This window comes from Elephas maximus, chromosome 19 (genome assembly GCF_024166365.1).
Source record: "Elephas maximus indicus isolate mEleMax1 chromosome 19, mEleMax1 primary haplotype, whole genome shotgun sequence".
NCBI lineage: Eukaryota > Metazoa > Chordata > Mammalia > Proboscidea > Elephantidae > Elephas > Elephas maximus.
In genome coordinates this window covers 22,925,185-22,940,833 of record NC_064837.1, presented here as the reverse complement: position 1 = coordinate 22,940,833, position 15,649 = coordinate 22,925,185, and the positions used below count along the sequence as shown (strand labels likewise).

The window sequence follows — 15,649 nt, the reverse complement described above, 5'->3', positions numbered from 1 at the left end:
CCTACCCCACAAGCCCTTGGGCAGGCGGTTCCATGGGCACTGGAGAAGTTCAAGTCTAGGTGGGTCAGGGACGGACACTGACCAGGGACATACAAACTTGACCACAGAACGGACAGATTACTTTCAACACCCCCACCTCCAGGAGGACTCCTACACTCTCCAACTCAAGGCCACAGCAGCCTTCCTCCTGGAGACCCGCAGTCTCATTCCAGCCTTGAAGGGGAGCTGTCTGGCAGTGGCTGCACCATGTACTAGTGGCCTCATACACAGGTCACAGGCGCTCACTGCCGAACCCTCACCAACATCCAGACCTTTGAAGCGCAATCACATTCGGATTACTACTCCACACACACAAGGCCTTGATCATAGGCTCAGATCCACACACCCACACAGGGGGGCATCAGACTACACCCCTCCAAACACACACACAGGGCCTTCACCCCAGGGGAGCTGTCCAGCCCAACCCGAAATACCCTTGGACAGCTGAGCCTGGGAGGTGGGCTCCTCCTTCCGCAGCCCCTTCCATGCGGCTTTGCGGAACCTTACCCCCCGCCCCCGCAACAGAAACACGCGACTGTGAGTTCCCTGAGCTGTCTGAGGACCCGGTGTGGGCAGCCAGGGGCGGGGTGAGGGCACTGGGCACCGTGGGGATAGAGCCAGAGGTCCAAAAAGGTGCTTCCGCTTGCCTGGGGCCGCAGATCCAAACTGCAGTTCAGGAGCCCAGCCTGGTCCCGGCCCGATGCGGCCTGGAAGGATCCAGCGAGGCTAGAAACTCCCACCTTCTCCCCGTTCCACATCAGGTGCTAGGAACCATATGGCAATGGACGGCTGGTCCCAACTCCGAGCGCCTCCCGGGCGGCCCCACCAACCAACTGGATGCTGCGAGAGAATACCCGTGCATCCGTAGCTTTGATGAGAGCTTAGCTGAGCCGGGACGCAGATCTGGAGGAGACTCGGAAACCTTCCTTCTCCTACCCTCTCTCCAACACCCCCTTGCTGCACACTCCATGGCAAAGATTCCCTCGACCGGGGACAACGAAGTTGGGGCCAGGCTTTGAGCGGGGCTCTGGGGGCCGCGGGATGTGGGGCCAGTCCTCTCACGACGAGTATGACACCGAGGGATGGGCCGGAGCCGGTAAGGCCGGTAGAACGACAGGCCGGAGGGAGGCACAGCTGGGGCTCCTGCCGGGATCGGTGGACGGGTGGGTTCAAGGAAAGGACTTCAGGAGGACAGAGTCCCCCTCCTGGACCTTGGCGGCTGCAGCCCCGGGAAGAACGAGGAGCCGGACAGGGGCCCCGGGCCCCCAGACTTTCTCCCTAGAATTGCTACCTAAGCTCCGACTCCGGTGTGGCAGCGCCAAGGCGGAGGAACGTGAGCGATGTTTCAAAGCCGGGTCCGGCCGCCATCCCGCTCAGTCCTTCCGCAGTGAGGACGCGAGAGGTCCCTGAACCGGCGTCAAAGTCGAGCGAAGTTTGGCGGGCGGCAGGGAAGGCGGGGCAGCGGGCCGCCAGCCCGACAGTCCCGACTCACCGCCCCGCGCCCCCTCCCCCCGCACGCGCCCTGGCGTCCCCCGACGCCTGGAGTGTGGCGAGGTAGCGCGCGGGTGAGCGCGTGAGTGTGAGTGCGGTGAGGGGGTGGCGTGATGAATTGCAGCAGAGAAATCCCATTAGATCCGGGGAGATGATTAAAGGCGAGGTCTCGGCCGGGCACGAATGGCGGGAGTCGCGGTAGCTTCCCGCCAGCGGAACCCGCGCCCCGCCGGGCTTGGCCGGCGCCGGGGGCAGCGCAGCCGACGCGGCGCGATGTCTGGCTGGGAGGCTGAACATCAGGACCTGGGCGCCGGGACCGTCCCCCACCCCCAGCACTCTCCCCCTAAGGCCCCGGCCCCGCCCCAGTCCTGCCTCTGGACGCCGGGGTCCCTTACCATGAGCCAGGAGTGCCAGCAGCGAGGGCAGGAGGAGCAGGGTTGCCGGGCGCATGGTGCCGCCTGAGGCCGCGCCCCTGGCCGGGGCCGCGGCCTGAGGGCTGGGGACTCGGTGGCGCCTGGGGGCCGGGGCAGAGCCGGGTCCGGACCGGGAGAGGCAGCGGGGCCGCCGCCGCTGCCAGCGCCTGACAGAATCAGCACCACGGCCAGCGCCTGGCGTCGGCACCCGGGACAGCCGCGCGGGGCTGGGGGCGGGGGCGCGGAAGGAGCGGTTTACCGTAAAGTCTCAAGCAAAGGCGCAGAAGACCCAGCGGCAAGAGCACAGGCTCCCGCGCCGCCGCCAGCTCAGGGGAGGGATTGCCCTACTAATGTGGGCACAGGGCCCCCGCCCCTCTGCGCTGCCCACGCCCAGCCAAGCTTGCCACCCTCTTCCCCATTAGCTGCCTGCCCAAAGAGGTGGGGCCCTAATCCGATTCTCCACGACGGGGAAAAAACCCAGCAACCCCCTCCCCACCTCTTCCCACCCCATCTTGGTACTTGAGGGCGAAAAGGGTGACCTGGGAACACTTCTGCCTGCGAGTGAAGCAGCTGGTGAGGCCCCTATGCCCTTGTTGCAGCTCCGTCCTGGGCTGATAAAGAAGATGGCTTTTGAGCGTACAAAGGACAATAAATTATTACTTTGTGCTCAATAAATGCCAGGGCTCCAGGCAGCTGCATCAGCAGCAAACTGGGCTCACAGAAAAGCTTAATTATCCTGATATTATAGTTAAAAACCAATGGCACTAGTATCCTGGGGAGACATTCTTCATTTGGCAGGAGGCAACCTGGGCCAAGCTGTGGGCAGTAGAAGGTGGTAACCTGGGTCCCCATGCAGCTCTGGATCTCCAGGACTCTGACTTGGCCCCTCTGAAGAATCAGAGAAGCCACACTGCTAGCCAGTTAGCACAGACACTTGATGCCAGTCACTGCCCAGGTTCCTGGAGCTGAGTGAGAAAATGAGACAGGCACTGGGGAGGGGATATCTTTAAGGCTATTTTAGGCAAAGACATCAAGAAAGTCCTAGGTGGTAGCCAGGGAGTCTCTACCATTCACTGTATGGAAAAACAAGTTTCCAAGAATCTGCTTGGGCAGAAGAGTCCAGTGAGCTACAGGACAGCAAAAGGTGTGTGTGTGGGGTGGGGGGGCGGGGAGCGGCAGGCACAGCTGTGCTATTCCTGAGCTCTGTGGTTTAGATCCAGAGATTATGGCTCCATGGACTTGGTGGGACATGACCCTGTGGCTGATGTTATTGTTCTCTGTAGAGGAAGATGAGGGCTGAGTTACCTGTGGCCCTCAAGAGAAGGATAACCTTGTGTCTAGTTTTTTTCACATGAACTTGGCTCCTCCCCAAAGCTTCCAGAGCCCGGTCATTGTCCAATGCCATTCCTGACCCAATCCTGGAAGCAGATGGCAAGACTTCTGCTCTAAGTCTCATTCCTCAGACAGTCTTATGGTCCTTAGAACTCCCACAGTCTTCTAGCTTTGTTCACTGGATTCTCTCCAGATCCTCTGACTGTGGGCTCTGGGGAGCCCCCTTGACTGCTGTAAAGAATCTCAAGCAGCAGGCAGGTGGTGTGTGGAATTAGCCAAGAGAGAAGCTGGAAGAGGATTTCAGGAACAGTCATTTCAAGAAGCCAAGAGAAAGAGAGGGCAGTAGCAGAAAGATGGCAGGAAGGGGGGTGATGAAAGGATCAGAAGTGAGAGGAGGAACCCAAGAAAGAGGGTACATAGGGGAGTGGCCAACAGATGAGGAGAAAAGGAACAGAAGTGGAAGGTTCTGTGGCTGAAGGAACTTTGGGGACATATTGACAAATGTCATGAGATTCCCCATTTCCTCCTTGAAGATATTCCTGAGCACCTGCTGACGACTGGGAAGCTTGCGTAGAGGAAGGTGAGTCATGACCCAGGGGTGAACCTTGTATGCCAGGATGACTCACGGAGGTTTGGAGGCTGGTGGCAGGCTTGTCTGACTCCCTTGGCAGCTGGGCTCTTTGATGAGCTGGGCACTACCCACAGGAAGAAGACTGAGATTAGCCACCCAGGGACTTGACACATTTGGCTCCTTGCTGCCTGAACCAAACATTCATAAGGGGGTCCAATGGAGACTACAAGTCCCAGAATGCCGCATTCTGCCCTGAGCTCAGAGAATGGATTTGTGCTGCCTGATGGGAGTAGTAATGTACCTGGGCTGCCCTCTCTCCTGAAGATGGCCAGTGTGGTCTCTATGCAATGGGTTCCTAGTTAGGTTGAGGCACAGCCTTGGCCAAACTGGGAAGAGGTGGAGATTCTGTCAGGCATCTTTACCTTCCCCTGTCTCATGCCTTCCAAGGGGCCTATTCTGCCCAGATCCCAATATCATCCACAAATTGAAAATGATGCCCTTGTGGACGTTCAGCTCTACAGACAGGGCTTGCAGGCTTATAGCGTATAAAGGTCATATTCACATTTGAAAGGACAGCCTGAGGGGACTTGCAAGGCTCTTCTCACTGGGCTTCTCCCATTCTCTCTGTATCTCCTGCCTGGCTCTTTGCCCCCCAGATGACCCTGGGTTTCCCCTGTCTATGTAATTTAGTTATCTGTCTTCTCTACTGGATTGTCAATTCTGTGAAGGCACAGACCTTGTCAGTCTCGCCCACCCCCAGTGCCCAGCACACAGTTGATGCTCAATAAATGTTAGGGAATAAACGGGGAAGGGGAAGTGTCTAAAGCTCAGGGCAGGTCATTAGTGCCTAATGAGTGCTGTGAGATTATGGAGAAGGGGAAATTGTTTCTTTTGGGGGTGAGGGGAGGTCAGTGAAGCCCTCACATAGCAGAAAGGTGGGTTGAAGCCAAGTCTTAAATATGTTTTAGGTTTCGGTCAATGGAGGAGAAGGAGGAGGTCATGTAAAGTGGGGCCAGGGGATGGCTTATGCAAAGGTAAAGTGGCGGTAAAATGCAAGATAGTCTGGGGTCAGTGACAAGCCCATTCTGGTGGAGCACAGTCCCTGCAGGGAAGTAGGAGGAAGCGTAGGCGTAGTTGGCTGTGGCCAGGCTGTGAGAAGCTTTGCGGTCATCTAAGGAGCCCTGGGAGCCCTGGTTAAGGGCTACGGCTGCTAACCAAAATGTTGGCAGTTCAAATCCAACAGGAGCTCCTTGGAAACTCTATGGGGCAGCTCTACTCTGTCTTATAGGGTCACAATGAGTCAGAATCCCCTCGACAGCACCTAACAACGAAGCCACAGGATGTCCTTGGTGGTTACTCTGAAGGGGTTATGCCATCCCAAAGATATTTGCACCAAAACAGGGGAGTCTGGAATCATTAAAATGGATTTTCAAGCATCATGACAAGTGGTAGAAGCTGAGGGGTTCACTGTTGACTCGGAAGGGGGGTCTGTGCTACAATCCCTGCATTAAGACTGAGAGTCAGAGAGAAGGGAGAAAGGGCCCAAAACAGCCTCTCCAGTTCTGCAGACCTTCACAGCTCTCCCCATACAATGCCAGACATCCCTAGAGAAGTCAGCTTTGCTTCCCCACTTTCACACAGCCCACCAATTTGTGGGATCACAGGCACATTGATGACTTATTTTGAAGTGTCTGCCGGGATGACACTTGCTTTCTGAACAAGAGCAGGAAAAAATTACTGTCCTCCAAGACAGCTTTCTAACCTGAGCTATATCTTCTATGAAGCCAAGGGAGTTTGGGGTAGGGGCTTCCGCCTCACTCCAGAGACTCCTAGGGGGCAGAGAACTGCCTCCTCACCTTATCCCACTCCTTGGAGGGGGCTCCCAGACCTTTCAGCATCTGGGACAGGGGTGCTGAAGTCCAACCAGGCTTCTGGGATTATCCAAAGTCAACCCTTTGAATGTGGGGACAGAAGGAGGGCTCTGCCCAGGTAAATGGGGAGTACTGTTCTTGGGCACTTGCTCCTGCTCCAGGAGCAGGACCAGATCAGCTGCGGCAAGAAACTGGGATGGTTGCAGAAAGCAGCAGATAGTGGTTTGATGTGGGCTGTTTTCCATCTCCAAACCGTGGCCTCCAGCCTGCCCAGCACCCCCAGCTGAGGCCTTTGATTGTCCACAGCTCCATCAATGTTTAATGCTACTGGCTGGACAGAAATAAAGCAGGCGTTGGAACAGGGAGATTGGGGCGCGACTTAAGATCTAAGATATTGGCTAGTTTATTTTCACTTAGGGAGCCCTGGGATAGGTGGGAGGAGGCCTCTCCCACTCCATGTAGTGGGAGAAGTCCCAGGGTTCGAGTTTGTGGCACTAATAAAGGAAACTCTTTGAAAACCCACCAAGGGGCTGAAAATAAAATGAATAATCAATTGCAAAAACCCAATCCCTGGTTTGATTGAAGGAGAAAGATGGAAAGTTAAATGACAATCAAATGCAAATACAGCTCAACAAACACCACAGTAATTACCAGGTGTAGGAACCACATGGTGCTTGCAGGCGGGGGGGGGTGGGGGGGGTGGGGGGGGTGGCAATTTGGAAGCCTGGGCCTGTGCAGAGGTGATGGGCGTGGGGCCATTTTAATGGACAGTTAAATAGATGCAAAAAACCCCTGTACTTCCTTTGCATACGCTGCTGATGAGTGGGGACCTGGAATCCAGACATCCAGAGGGAGGTAAGGCCACCTTCTGTAGCTGCCCCTGCACTATTTCAGAATGAAAGAGGCCCTGAGTGCTGGGCAGGGGCAGATTATCCAATAGGCAAGGTAAGCATGGCGATTACCTTGCTTACCAGACTGTCTATAGTGAACAATTTCACATTTTTCACCACATCAATGATTCTGCTTCTAGGTATGGCAGGAATGTGTCTCCCTCCCAACCCCACAGCACCTTCCTACAGAATCAAAGGCTCTTTTAAAATTTACGATCCCTGCCAGGGACGGACTGACGTGGTGAAAACTAGGTGAAATTGTTCGCTACAGATTAGGAAGTAAGCACAAGTAAGCCCATGCTTACCTTGCTTATTGTGTAATCTGCCCCTGCCTGGGACCTTGAGGGGCCCTCACTAGTCTCATCGGATTCTTCATACTAGCTGGTATTGACGGTGCAAGGGTTGAGTTAAAAGGAGCCCAAGGGTTGAGTTAAAAGGAGCCCGGGGGATCCTCCAGGTAAGGGCTCAATGTGCGGCCTTTCCAACAGCCCAAAGGTCCTAGAAAAGTGGCCTTCTCCCCTAGATTTGCATAATGCTTTGCATCTCATTGGAATGCTATTAATTTGGTGCCAGACTAAGTTGGCTTGGTGTAGAAAAGAGAACAGCTGGTCCTCTCCCTCTCCTCTGTACCCTGGGGCTTACCCCAAGCATGGCCCTCCCCAACTCTGGGGCCATGGGGCCTCCACACTACCACCCCCTCAATGTTCCCTGACACTTGGAGAATCTTTTATTGAAGCCATATCCTAAAAGCCAAGCTGCCTGGGGGCGGTGTGGCCACTTGCAGAGGTATGCAGGAGGAAGAAGAAAGGGTCTCCTGAGGTCACCCCCACCAGATCCAGAGACACCCATAGGAGGATCCTGGGAGCCTTGGTTTCTCCAAGCAATCAAAGTGGCTTGGCTTGGAACGGGTCCAAAGATAATAACCAGGAGAGGGAGGGAACAAAGGCAGGTGATCATCCCAGAGAAATATAGAGGGCTCTAGAAATAAAATCCCCTGAACTCAATATTTCTAGTGCTTGAACTTATATAAAATACATCTGTCCAGAGGCATTGGGTTTATGGTGCGGTTCTGGGGCTAGGGGCCTGGTGTCAGGTTGATGGCCATATGATGAGGCAGTGGGTTGCCAGGAAAGGGAGAGGGGGCCCTGGGTGCATCCCATGGGCTGCCGCTGGCAGGTGGGCCTCAGGGAGCTAAAGTGAACTGAGGGTGGGGATGCGGTAAGCAAAGCTTCCCAGGTTGGCTGAGGATGCCCCAGTCTGCTTGCCTGGAAGACCTGACCTGGGACCTTGGTCAAAAGACTCGGGAATATTTACGGGTAGGACAGGCAGTGGGGAAACACTACTGGCCAAAGGCTGGTCCCCTCCACCCTACAGAATCCCAGAGCAAGCGCCACCCATTTCTGAGGACAAGGATGGGGAGGCATGAACAAATATTCCAGCTGGATTGGTTTCACACCCCCTACCCCAGGCAGTGCGCATCCTGGGTCAAAACGTGGTTGGGGAAAAGAGAATTCTTCTCCCCCTTTTTTTGTGCCTGAGACATGATTGGGGGTTGGTTCTGAATAATGTGAGAGGATAATTGTGTTTTTCCCTTTGCACAAACCCAGGCATGAAGCTTTGGAATTACATAAAGGATGGAGTTGTAGCTGATTCACATTTTACAGAAGGGCTTTAAGTATTTCCTCTTTAAAAAGACTGCCATATGCATTTCAAGCAGATTCACAAGAATTCAATATACTCCCCATTTTTTAGGAAGTCAGCCCCTGAGTCAAGTGGACTGTGTTTGACCTCTAAAAACAATAGTAATAGCACTATTTCTTATTTACCATTATTAGGTCTTAAACTGAGGGATTTAACTATGCCCTTACAATGGCCCTATGAAGTGCTGTTATTGTCTCCATTGTACAGATGAGGAAACTGAGGCTCCAGGAGGCTAAGTGATTTGTAGTTAGTAAGTGGTGAAACCAAGATATGTTACCAAGGCAGGGCAGAAAGGCACAGACGTTGGCCGGCCTTTGCAGGAGCAGGTGTGGAGGGATCTCACATTCCCTGGACCTCTGGCCTGTGCCTCCGGTTCACCTTCACAAGGCCTGTGCTAAGATGCTTTCTACTACTGCAGTCCGTGGAAGGTAGGCTGCTTGGAACTGCTGGGGCAGGGTTGATTAATTATTAATTTATTCTTTCAATGAATAATTACTAAGTACCACTGCACTAAGTGCAAATGTCCCTGGGTGGTACAAACAGCGCTCAACGACTAGCCTGAAGATTGGTGAGTTGAACCCCCCCAAGCAGTGCCATGAAGGAAAGGCCTGGTAATCTTGTTCTGTAACTATTATAGCCAGGAAACCCTATGGAGCAGTTCTACTCTGCGCATATGGGGTCATCATGACTCAGAATTGACTCAATGTTAGCAGGTTTGTTTGTTTATTTGTCTTTGGTGCTAAGTGATGGGGCTATAAAGATGAGTGAAAACAGATACTGTTTCCACTCACGCAGAGCTCACAGTCTAGTGTGGGAGACATTACTCAGAACCACCCGACTAAGTACAAAATTGCAATCTGGCAGGTACTTGGAAGGAAAGGTCCCCAGGGCCTGGCCTACAGTCAAGGGCTGTAGTCAGGGAAAGTTTCCGTGAGGAGGTAGTGATTGAATCGAAAGCCAAAGATGAGTATGAGTTACTTGACTAAAGAAGGAAGGGAAGTATCTTCCATGCAGAGGGAACAACACGTGCAGAGTCCTGTGGTAGGGAGGACTAAAGGTGGCTATTGTGGCTGGATCGCAGAGAACAAGAAGTGTGGTGTGGGATATAGCTAGAGACACAGGCAGATATAGAGCTCCAAACTTGGGGGGTTATAGATGATCTCCGGGCTCCCCACCTGCCCATCTGTTTGCCCTTCCACTCATCTGTTCAACCACCAATCCCTACCCAGTTCATTCATCACCCTATCACCCATTCATTTACTGAATGAGGGAATATTTTTGAGCACCTTGTATGTGTCAGGACCTGAGCTGACTACCGGAGAGGTAGAGCCCTCAAGAAGCTGCCAGACTAGGGAGGGAAGACAGCCTCACCACACTGTAATGCCACATGTCTGTCTCTACCAGGCACTTAAACAGCACTCTGGAAGCCTTAGAGGCCAAGTGTCTCCCATGTTCAAGCTTCCTAAGGCAAGGCAACATCGTCTCCTCCAAGGAGATCTTCCAGCCACATGGTTCCTCTTAGCATCTGCTCTCATTCCTTCCTGCTACAAAAGCAGCCCACTTCTTACAGCCAAAAGGTGGTGGGGAATGTATCTGATATTCCTTTTCACTGACCCTCTCTCTGTGTCTCAGAAGCATCTCAGTCCCAGGAGAACACAGGGAAATTTGGTCAGGTCTCCTTCAGATATCAAAATTTAGCTCCAAACAGACCTACGGCCGCTTCCTCTTTTGGGCACGAAAATAGGACAGAAATCCCATTTGTCCCTCAATCCTAGCCAAGCATTCTCACCCCCTACTCCTCCTTGAACTATCTGTCCTCCGCTTGTGACATCACAATGGTCTCCATGGCAACTGATTGTGAGGTCACTAGTCCTTAAAGCCACAGAATCCACAGGTCCAGACAATGGCCTGGAGGAGACAGGGAGAATGAAAATGAAGGCCTGAGATGGAAATCATAGCCCATGGGGAAGGAGGAAGGCCATTCAAGACTTAAGGGAGGGAGGAGGACTCTACATCTCAGCCCATCTGCAGTGAAAAGTAAAAATAGCTTCTTAGTCTTGTCCATCCTTGGAAAGCTTCAACGCTGACACCGAGCCAGTAGGAAATTGCCCACGAAGGAAGAACTTCATATAACCCTATTTGGATGAGCTGATTGCACGTGGTTAGCAGCATCCTGAGATCGCTGACTTGGCCCCATGGAGCACTAGGGGAGAAGTAGAAGCACAGCTCTTGTTTCAGGCACACTGGCTGGGAGGGCCTGGTCAAACAGGAGCCCTGTTCCCTGACCCAGAGAGAGACAATAGATTGGCTTCATGCTGTTGGGCTTGCCCTCCACCCTCTGTGCAGTAAGTGGCAGGAAGTTGTGAGTGGAGAAGGGCAGAGGCGTGCACATGTGGGGTGCACTCTGGGTAGGACTGGACAGACCCACTGGCTCCTCTGAGGCCATGTTAGTGGTTTGCAAGAGCAAGGACTGCTGGAAAAGAATACTGTTCATCGAGAGGCTGAGAGGCACCCTGAATTGCGTTCAGGCTTCCAAGTCAGTCCTGGGTTCAAATCATCCCGGCTTTATGCTTCCCTTGGGCAAGTTTCTGAGCCTCCACTTCTTTATCTATAAAAAGGAAATGGTTCCACTTGCCTTTCAGAAAAGTATTAAGTGAGAAAACCTGTAGGAGGAGTTGGCACATAGTAGATGCTCAACAAATGCTTGTTTAAGTCGTTTCTCTCTCCGCTCAGCCCTTAGCCTAGGGCCTTGCATATAACATGTACTTCAGTAATGCTTATAACTATATGTGCAGTGTGAGGAATAGAAAGTAGTGTTTAAAACAGGGTAATTCAGTGGACCTGGGATCAAATTCTGACTCTGCCACTTACCAGATTTGCTTTAAGCAAATCACCTGACCTCTCTGTGTCTCAGTTTCCTTATCTGTAAAGTATTATCCTTATAAGGTTGCTTCGGACTAAATGAGATACTGCAAGTAAAGAGCAGAACCTGGCACACGTCAATGTGTGGATGGTGGACTGCGCACAGTCTTGAGTGGGGCTGTTTCTGCAGCCCAACTGGGAACCACTGTGACTGGCATGTGACTGGCATGCAGCATTTCTGGGGACCTGGGGGAACCCAGAAAGAGAGTAGTGACCCCTTCCTGGTGAGGCTGCCATCTTATGACCCTGTCTTAAGGCTCACTCACTCTCTAACTCTAAACATCCCACAGATGAACTCACGTTTCCTTAAAGCTGATTGTAAACAAATTGTGTGTCATGAGCTGGGTGCTCCTTGAAGACAAGTCCATTTTTCGCTCATCTGTGAAGCCTAGGCCAGGGCCTGACAAGACCGCAAGGACTCAGCACCAGTTAAGCTGAACCTAGTTGGATGGTGTCATAATAATCGTATAATGGCTAATATACATCCAGCACATGTCTGCACCAGGCTCAGCTCTAAGCACTTTACATGTTGATCTTTAGCAGATGTTATTATTACCCACATTGTTAAAATGAGGAAACAGAGACACAGAGAGGCTCAGTAACTTGCCCAAGGTCACACACCTAGTAAGCAATGGTGGTGCTGGGATTTGAACCCAGACGACCTGGCTCTAGAACCCACACTGTTAACTACCACATTACTCCCTACTCCATAGGCCTTGTCCATTCATTCTGCCAGATTCGACACCACGAACTTCCTTCTCCAGCTCTCTCTCCCATCCCTTTCGTCTCTCAGCTGAAGAGAGGCCCGAGGTAGTCCAAAGAGTGCAAATTCTCCCTCCACTGACCTCAGCCACCTGCCTCCCTCTTTGCTGAAATAAAACTGTGGAAGCCACCACCACAGCCGGGGCCATCACTGGATCCCTTGCTTATTTCAAGTCCTCCTAAAGCTTGTTGAGTTCTTAGCTTATTAAAGATAAGCACGTGGAAATAGGGAGCAAATCTCTTTATTTATGACATAATCTCCAGCCCAGAAAAGTGGCAGGAATTTGGTTGGCTATATTAGGGAACCAATAGGAAAAAAAAATCAATTAGATCTGCCGGAGCGTTTCACTATTAGCTTTCTTCTGATGTTTCTCTTAAGGCTGGTGATGGAGGTCTCCGCCAGCAGCCTTAGTGCCGAGCTGAAGGAGAAAGGAGAGCTGAGTAGGAATAGAAGAAGGAATGTTGCAAAGAAGGCAGCAGGCCTGGCTCTCAGACAGACACAGGGGTCTCTCCACCCATGGTCTCCTTCACTGCTTTCCAAGCCCCAACCCGGAAGTCCTTCTGGTGGTTTAACCTCCATGTTTCTTGCTGCAATTTCACTTGGGTTTTTCAGGGGCGGTGGGAGTCAGCTGGTTATTCTTTGGTTGTTGCAGTCACGACCTCGGCCTTGCCTCCTACAGGCTGAACCCCAAGTCTGACCGTGTTTCTGTTAGATCCTTTGGGGGCAGGATCATCTTCTTTCTGGAACAGCATTATTCTGGAGGACTCTTGCTGACTGATTTATACTCTGCTGGGTAACACTGCCACAGATCTGCCCCCACCCGACGAGGTCCTCACTTCCATCTGCCTGCCTCTAGGAGAAAGTCTACCAAGCTTGTGTTGGAATAGGACCATTGTGATTCATAGGGTTTTCACTGGCTGATTTTTGGAAGTAGGTCACCAGGCCTTTCTTCCTAGTTCATCTTAATCTGGAAGTTCCATTGAAATCTGTTCAGGATCATAGCAACACACAAGCCTCCACTGAGAGAAGAGTGGTGGTTGTGCATGAGGTGTTTTGGCCAGGAATCAAACCCAGGTCTCTCACATGGAAGGTGAGAATTCTACCACTGGACCACCACTACCCTCTCCCAGAGAAAGAATTCTCCCTTATTCCTGAGAGCCTCCAGCAGAGGGGATGCCCTGGCTCCTATAAAGTATTACTTTCCTAGGGCAGTACCACAAACTGGGTGGCTTATAAGAACAAATTTATTGTCTCACTGTTCTGGAGGCTAGGAGCCTGAATTCAAGGTGTCAGCAGGACTACGTTCTCTCCAAAGGCTCTAGGGGAAGATCCTTTCTCCTCTCTTCCAGCTTCTGGTAGCCCCAGGCATTCCTTGGCTTGCAGCTGCCGCATGACTCTGTCTTCGTATATGGCTGTTTTCCCTCTGAGTCTCTTCTTTTTTATAAGGACACCACTCAGAATGGATTAGAACCCACCTCACTCCAGCATGGCCTCATGTTAACTTAACTAATAATATCTTCAAGGACACTGTCTCCAAATAAGTTCATGTTCACAGGTATCAGCAGATAGGACTTCAACATATATTTTTTGGGGACACAATTCAATCCATAATCCATAGTTAACTCCAGATTTCATTTCCTCAAAGGAAGGGGATTATGGCTTGTTTGACAGCTTTCCCTCTGGGCCAGGCATGTAGCAGTCACCCAATAAAAATTCATTGAATCAATAATTATTATAATAATAGCTCCATTGACTGAGTGCTCACTCTGTGCCAAGGCTGAGATGGGAAGGTGCTTTTTTAACTGAAGTAGGCAGGAATCCTCTGCTTCTGCCTTATTGAGAAAAACCTTCCAGCTTTTTTGTTTTGTTTTGGCCAGGAGCAGCAAAATAGCAGCTCTGAGAGGTAAGACCGGAAAAGACAATCCTCCCTTTACAGATGAGAAACAGGCTCAGAGAGGAGAAGCAACCTGTTCAGGCTAATGAATGAATAACCTGCTTCATGTCCATTCACTTTTGGCCATTAGAAAGTCCTTCTTGAGGTCTAACCTAAGACTTTCCTGCTTTAGCTGCTTGTTCTGTCACAGTCCCATGGAAGCAGAGAACAGCATGGCATCCCGTATAGGGGTGTCCACCAGCTTTTTGTACATTGTTGACCCTCAGTGAATATTAAACACAAAACCTCACAGAGGCCAGTCCTGCTGGGCAGGCAATGAACCAACCCTCCTCATGCCTGTTCATTATTACAATTAATATTGAGCTGGGGTTGGTGATGACCTTGCCCTCACCAGGTATTTGGGCTATTTTAGAAGCTTATTCAGATCAATGACAGACAGCTCCGAATAGATAAACTCTGCGCCATCCAGACGAATCAATTGCAACACTGCCGTCACAACAAGCCCAAGAAATCAATCTGATTTCAGGCGACATGGTAACTCAGCGCCGGGCAAGCCGGTTTTAATTTCCGCGAGACTGAAACCCAGCTTCCTCTGCTCACTGGGAGCACCGACCTTTTCGCAGCTCTTGTTCCTTGCACACAGGTGCGGGGGCCCTCGGAGGGCTCAGGCCAAGGGGGCAGGCGATAGAGGACAGCGTGACCAGGAGGCTGCATGACCTTGAGGAAGCCTCTGGAACCCCCAGACCCAGAAGGAGCTGACTCAGACCGCTGCTGGGATCCTTGTTTTTCTGGCTTCAGCTCCGCTTTTCCGCTGCCTTCTGCAAAAACAAAGCCTGGAGGCCTTTCTGGGCTGCCTCCCAAATCAGGGAGCTGCAGAGGTAGGTTGCCTACCTCAGGCACCAGGACAATTGCCTTTCTTAGTCTTGGAGATTATTTGTCTAGCAGGGCAACAAAAAAGTCAACAGGACAGATATAGCCACGATTTCTTGGTTCCTCTTGGAATTTTATCCTGTTTATGTCGTTGTTAGCTGGCATCAAATCAGCTCCTGACTCATGACAATCCATGCACGAAGGAACAAAATGCTACCTGGTCCTACACCATGGCCACGATCTGTTGCGGATTGAACCATTGTGATCCAGAGGGTTTTCATAGGCTGATTTTCAGAAGTAGATCTCCAGCTCTTTCTTCTTAACCTGTCCGGAAGTTCTGCTGAAACCTGTTCGCTATCATAGCAACATGTAAGCCATCCACTGACAGATGGGTGGTGGCTGCACATGAGGTGCACTGGCCAGGAATCAAACGAGGGTCTTCCACATGGAAGGTGAGAATTCTGCCATTGAACCATCAGTGCCCCCTATCTGGTCTATACAACGGGGATAATACTACCCAAACCATAGTTTGTAAGCATTAAAATAAAACACTGCATGTAAAGTGCCTGGGACAGCGCCTGGTATGGAGTAGGTGCTCAATATATGTTGGCCCTTTTCCGCTTCTCTTGCTCCTGCTGTTTCTGGAACCCCGTGTCTTGGGTGCCCAGTTCTGAATGGCCAGGTTCAGGAGTTTTTAGATACGTTTTAGCTAAGAAACTCTTCAGTCAGGAGACACCTTACGAGGAAAGCAAAGACATAAGCCAGATGAAAAAGGAGTTGGTTAGATGGAGATGAGAGCCTGGCAGCCCTCCTGCTTGACTCCTTCCCACCCCAGCCCCGTAGTAGCCCCCTACCCCCAGGTACTTTCACAAAGCCTTGGGCCTGGGTGATT

General features: G+C 51.7%; 1 protein-coding gene across 1 annotated transcript in view; it reads right to left on the bottom strand.

Moving 5' to 3' along the window:
* Nucleotides 1–2,454, bottom strand: part of SEZ6 (seizure related 6 homolog) — a 46,924-nt gene extending 44,470 nt beyond the window's left edge. The window contains exons 1-2 of the mRNA XM_049861324.1: nucleotides 2,450–2,454; nucleotides 1,926–2,170 (exon numbers count right to left, since the gene is read on the bottom strand). Of these exons, the coding sequence (XP_049717281.1) occupies nucleotides 1,926–2,170; nucleotides 2,450–2,454 (250 nt within the window). The remainder of the gene's footprint in view (nucleotides 1–1,925; nucleotides 2,171–2,449) is intronic.
* Nucleotides 2,455–15,649: the final 13,195 nt, after the last annotated feature.